The sequence below is a fragment of the Quercus lobata genome, chromosome 3 (assembly GCF_001633185.2).
Source record: "Quercus lobata isolate SW786 chromosome 3, ValleyOak3.0 Primary Assembly, whole genome shotgun sequence".
Taxonomy (NCBI): Eukaryota; Viridiplantae; Streptophyta; class Magnoliopsida; order Fagales; family Fagaceae; genus Quercus; species Quercus lobata.
Window position 1 is genome coordinate 71412258 of NC_044906.1, and position 6572 is coordinate 71418829.

General features: G+C 27.7%; 1 protein-coding gene across 1 annotated transcript in view; it reads left to right on the plus strand.

Annotated features, from left to right (window-relative positions):
- The first annotated feature begins 1728 nt into the window (after nucleotides 1-1728).
- LOC115981398 (transcription factor MYB114-like) overlaps nucleotides 1729-6572 on the plus strand; it is a 69981-nt gene continuing 65137 nt past the window's right edge. The window contains exons 1-2 of the mRNA XM_031103535.1: nucleotides 1729-1858; nucleotides 1954-2083. Of these exons, the coding sequence (XP_030959395.1) occupies nucleotides 1729-1858; nucleotides 1954-2083 (260 nt within the window). The remainder of the gene's footprint in view (nucleotides 1859-1953; nucleotides 2084-6572) is intronic.

Consider the following 6572-nt stretch of genomic DNA (forward strand, 5'->3'; position numbering starts at 1 on the left):
ATTTAACAAAAGTGATAAATAAATATTAACATCATATTTTAATATATTTGAAAAATAAATTAAGAACAAAAGAAATATATGTACCTTATTTATAATTTCTTGAACATTATATTCTTGTAGACATTCTTTGATCATTCATTGAACTCTTCTCAACAAAATTTTCATCCATTGATTCTATAATAATTTAACAAAAATGATAAATAAATATTAACATCATATTTCAATATATTTGAAAAATAAATTAAGAAAAAAAGAAATATATGTACCTTATTTATAATTTTTTGAACACTATATTCTTGTAGATATTCTTTGATAATTCATTGAACTCTTTTTTCTTTCTTGTCTTTTTGTTGAACATTGAACTCTTCTTTTAGTTTTTTTCTATAATATTGGTAAAGTGGAGAAGAAAAAAAAGTAAATATTGATAAAAGTAAGTATTAGTGGAAGATGAAATAGAAAATTGAGGAAAATTGTAAAAAGTGCATTTTTGTCTTATTCAAAATATTGAAGGATAACATTGTCATTTTGTTTTGTTAGATCTGACTTGTTAAAAAAATTAAAGGACAACGTTCTCATTGTCTTGTTAGATCGAAAAAGTAATCCTTCTTTTCCTTAGTTCAAGTTCCAATGCCACCACTCATTATACTAGTTTTGGTACTAAATGCCTTAAAATCAAGTACAAGGTACAACACTATTATTTTTGTCAGTGGCAGCCTAGAACCCACCCCCCTCCTTTGGTGGGATTTGGTGGGGTCAGGAAGAATGCCAGTCGGAACTGTCAAATCCAATGGTGTCGACAGTGAAGAATAGGAGAAACGTCGGTGAGCTTCTAATTAGCATAGACAGCCCAACCAACACGGTATAAATTTTCAACTCTCTTCATTTCAACAAATCTCATACAAGTTACTGCATCACCCATATATAGTAAGAGTCTGGTTAGGCACATATTAAATTTTCTATTTTTAAAAATAATTTTTTAAAAATTGAAAAAGTTATTATTATTTTTTTAATTTTCGAGAAATTTTCTTTTAAAAATGAAAATTAATATGTATCCTAAGGATACATATTATTAAAATCCATATAGTAATAATATATCGGTGTCCCTGGGATCAATCGAAGTAATAACAACGATATACAAGTGATGTTACAGATAAAATTTATAATATTAATTAGAAAAAAAAATGTTACATTCCTACGTTACCCATTCCCAACCGCATTTAGGCACTATATAATATATATATATATATATATATATATCTGCACCATCATTCATCATATTCAATTCTATAAAAATAAAATAAAATAAAATAGTAGTGCTTGTAGCCTTGCTTGTTCAGTTTCTAGTCAGTAAAAATTTAAGATGAAAAGAAGCGTAATGGTAAGGACACATAATTTGGCATATTTTTTTGCAATAATTTGTTACATGACGAGTTATAATTAATAAATGTGTGATAGTGGATCATATGGAGATACACTTTTACCAATTACAACTCACAATATGGTGAGTTGTGAAAAAAAATTGTGCCAAATTATAATAATTTTTTTTTTGCTGAATATAATATTATTGTTATAATTAATATATAAATAAAATAATAATTTCAGTCGTGTCAAGCTTCTGTTGTACATCTATATAATTAAGAAGGTTTGGAGCTCCTTGTAGAGTGGGAGAGTAGTGGAAGCAAAAGCCTAAAAGAGAGAAAATAAAAAAAGTGTTGTCAGAGAGCAGAAATGGGAAGGAGGCCATGCTGTGCGAAAGGTGTAATCAGAGGAGCATGGTCTGCATGGGAAGATAAGATCCTTAAAAACTACATTAAAATCCATGGCGAAGGGAAATGGACAGACCTGCCTCAAAGAGCTGGTTCTAACTTCTAACAATATGCACTATATATTCTCTCTTCTCTCAAAATGGTTCTCTTCTGTCGATTATACACACTGACACTTCTTATTTTGTAGGGCTGCGGCGATGTGGGAAGAGTTGCCGGCTTCGTTGGTTGAATTATCTAAGGCCAGATATCAAGAGAGGCAACTTTTCTGAGGATGAAGAAGATCTCATTATCAAACTACATAAGCTTCTTGGTAACAGGTATGGGAAATCTTCTTCTTCTCCTCTGGAGTCGGCTCAATATAATTTGAAAATTAAGGCCATAAATTTAAATAATGGTTTTTATATTCAAATATAGATTAAATAAGTTATTCATAAAAAATATAAATTAAATAATTTTATTTAATATTAATTAAGTCAAGATTAATTTGAAGAGTGAAATATATTATTTGATGAATAGATACTAACTAAACTAAAGTTAACTTCATGTAGAGAATTAATTATTATAGTTCAAGCATAAAATTTAACAAGGTAACGCATGATTTAGTAAAGTTGTAATCTAATTTTTAATTTTATATTTTAGTATTAAGAAAGTAAAGATTGTTCGGTGTATGACTATTTAGGAGATTAGGTGGCTAATGTTAACAGTCTACTGTGTAGGATATTAGTTTATAAAAATTAATGTCTCAAATTATTAGAGGAAATTAATTATCATTGATGAAGTAGCACATTTTTAATGATTTCCCCCCCAAACATTATAAGATTTCGATTGGGTTAAGTTTTTATTGGTCTAGTATTTTGGAGGCTTTGATGGAGATAAGAAAAAGAAAATATGAAAGCTATTACAAATTTTACTACAAAATGTTTACTAATTAATGTAACAATGAATGTGATTATGAATTTTAACAATTTAATTAATGAATGTTTGCATTACCTTCTTTTTTTTTTTTTTTTTTTTTTTTTTTTTTTTTTTTTTTTTTTTGATTGGTAGCTCATTTATTTGTAAGTGTTATGAAATAAATTTGTAATAACCTTAGCATCACTCATGAGAAAAATAGTGCACAACTGTTTAAAAAAATAATATTATCATAAGATTTGGGCATTTTTTATAATGTAGGGTGCGACATTTTTTTTATGAAAGGGTGGAAATGTTTTGTAGTGGGGGCCTTAGGCCTTGGCCTTGTGCCGGTCCTGTGCTTCTCCTTCTTCCTTCAATTTATAATTTACTTCTTTCTTCTTTCTCATTCTAGGTTAGAAAATATTAGTAGTGATTAATTGACAAAGTTATTCTTTGCCACCCCCAAAAAGATAAGGAAAATAATTTTAACCGCAAGAAAAAGGAGTTAACATTTAGTAAATTTGCAATAAAGTACAATGAAAAGCATATTAAAATTATAGAATTTCTTTTAGAGATATACAACTTGTTGTGTGAAAGTGCCTCTGTAAACATTCACACATAAGATTGATTATGAAAAATTTTATAAACTTTAGAAAGATTTCCAAAACAAATATAAAAAAGAAGATAAATTGAAAGAAAAATAGATACAAATATATATAAAAAAAATACTAAGGATCCGTTTGGTTGGAGGGATGGAAAAGTGAGAAGAGAGAAAATGAAGAGGGGATAGAAAAGTGAGAGGATAGAAAAAATTTAGTTTTCTCTCATATGTGTTTGGTTGGGTGGATGGAAAAGTAGAGAGATGAAAAACTATGAAAAATGAAGTTGATATAAATTTATAATTATGTCCCTATTAAATAAAACAAAAGGATAACACAATTTTTTATACACTTATTTATTTATTTAAAAAATTATATATGGACATTACACTTTTTTTTAAGTTATTATTTTAAAAGGCAGAAGCCAAATCCAAAACTGGTGAAAAAAGAAAGAAAGAAGGAAACTATTAAAGAAATTGATAAAAACAAAAGATAGAAGAAGACAAAAAGTGAGATGAGCACTAAAAAAACAAAGAAAAAAGAAACCCAAAACAATGAAGTGAACCAATAGTGAATAGAAGAAACAGAAAAATAAAAAGATGAAAAAGACAAAAGGTGGGGCAAAAACAAGAAGACAAAAAAGATATAATTAAAAAAAAACATGAAAAGAAAAAAGTGATGAACAACGAGAACCAAAAAACAAGAAAATATTATTAAGTAGGTTGAAGCAGAGTCAAATGCCAACGGTTACTTGAGATTTCCATGTTCAACGTTACAAAAAGAGGAGAAAAAATGTAATTGATTGGGTTAAAATAAAGTCTCCTAAGTTTTTTCTCTAAATTAGAGAGATGGAATTTTGGTGGGCCAGGAGAGAAAACACCGGGGCCTCACCAAAATTTCTTTCCAGTCTCCATCCCAACTAAACACCCATTTCTCCTATTTTCTCTTTTTTTTTTTTTTTCTCTTTTTTTTTTTATTTTTTATTTATCCTCCCTATTTCACTTCCAACTAATTGAGGCCTGAGGATGCCTTAGGCCTACCTACATTGGAGGTGATGAAGAGAAAATATCAATAACAAATATGAAGATACAAAGAAGGCATTCTCACAAAACTCAAATACACCCATAGACCTCTTGTAAATAACAAAGACTATAAATTTTTTTTTTACTCTAGTTCTAGTTTGTCGCAACAGAACCTTCAAAGAGATATCTCTCTATTCTAATAGTTGCACACTACAAGAGATATCTAGGGTTAAAAACATGATTCTAGCTAATTCGAACTCTACCAAAAATCAACTCAATAACTTTACATTCAAGCCATATGCTGACACAACAACCATCCAACCTTAACTCCAAATTTTCAGGGTTGGTTATAGATTAAAATAGATTAATAGGGGCTACATGTTGTTGCTCTTCTTATTTTCCCTATTTGAAGTCATATTATCCATTATCTTTTTAATTGATGTCACAAAAAATGTCATCATTGTTGGGTTATCACCTGAACCCCTATCTCTAATGTTTTTGAAAGGTATAATGTGAATAATAGATGATGTTGAAGTAAACTTTTATTTTATTTTATTTTTATTGACCGTCAAACAATTCAAACAAATGAAATTATGAGATTCATATATTGACACCTAAGTTTTGGTATTCAATTATTCAAGGTCTTTTTCAGAAAGATATTTATTTTCATGAGTGAGAAAAGCCGTTTTTGAAAGACAAAGCCTGCAATATTTAAGGCCCAAACATTTATAATGATTTATTTTATGAAAATCTAGATGCCGATATGTTGCATGCAAATTGAAACCAAGCATATGTCACTAAATCTTCCTGAATGAATGGGGAAATATGATTTGAAACATGAGAAATGCTAAGAACATGGTTAAATGATGTCAATTCAAAAATCTTTATAGTCCAATAATTGAAACAGGAATCTCTCCCACTGAATCCACTATTTCCTTCTAAGTTTTAATTAGCTATAAGAAATGAGGTATTAAAAAACCAAATAGCATTGCTTTTACTTTTAAAAAAATTATATATTATTATTGGATTCAATGTGGTCACACTCAAACTTCAAGAATGGATATATGGGGAAATATGATTTTAAACATGAGAAATGCTAAGAACATGGTTAAATTATGTCAATTTAGAAAACTCTGTAGTAATTGATACATGGATCTCTCCCAATGAATCCACTGTTTCCTTCTAATTTTTAGTTAGCTATAAGAAATCAGGTATTTAAAAAATCAAATAGCACTACTTTTACTATTAAAAAAATGATAAATTATTATTGGATTCAATGTAGTCATACTCACATTTCAAGAATTTCCAAGTGTTAGTTTGCATGGAAAGTGAAAATACATTAAAGGGTTAAGTTAATGTGCTCACAAAACTGATGACATATATTTAGGGGTCCACTAAGATTTTGATTGATTTACAACCCTATTTTTTACTTAAAAACAACAACCTTATTCATAATACGATTAGTGAAATAACTTTTTGGAAAAAAGAAGAAGAAGAAGAAGAAGAAGAAGAAGTTAAATAACCCTTTTTACCCAACTTGCTCTAGTAACATGTTGTTATTGGTATATAATGACGTTTTGTGATTAAAACAATGTTTTTTTTTTTTTTTTTTTTTTTTTTTGAAACATGATTAAAACAATGTTAGCAACAAGTTCATGTAAAATTAATGTTTCACCAATTTCAACTTACCACCTCAACAATATTAAAGATACAATTTTTTCCACTTCTTTATGAGATGATAAGTTGACTAAATTGTTCAAAACGTTATATGCTTAACAGTGATCTTCGTATATAATATTGTATATGGTTTTTATTAACTTCTTCTAAGTAAACCAAAATATATTTTAGATTAAAAAGAAAACTAAATATATTATTATTATTATTATTATTATTATTATATGATAAACAACACCTTTTTTATTATAATAATTTTATGATGAAATGATAAACAACACCTTACACATTGCTATTAGTTTCAAATTTGATAATATATAGTGATAAGTTTAACAAGTATTAAATAAAAGATCAACATAAGTAACAGTAAATTTAATTTTGAGAAAGAATTTATAAAATCCACAATTGTGCAAATCATAAACAAGTGAAAGAAACTCATTTTGCATGCGAGAGTTTTCTTTTTTTAGTTACAAAAGAGGATGAGATATTTGAACCCTTAATATTTTCATTAGAAATATCATAAAGTGTCAATCAATTAAATTGCAGAGAATTCTCATAGATTATATGGTTTTTTTTTTTTTTTTTTTTTCCTATGGGTCAAGGGAAAATTCCCCTCC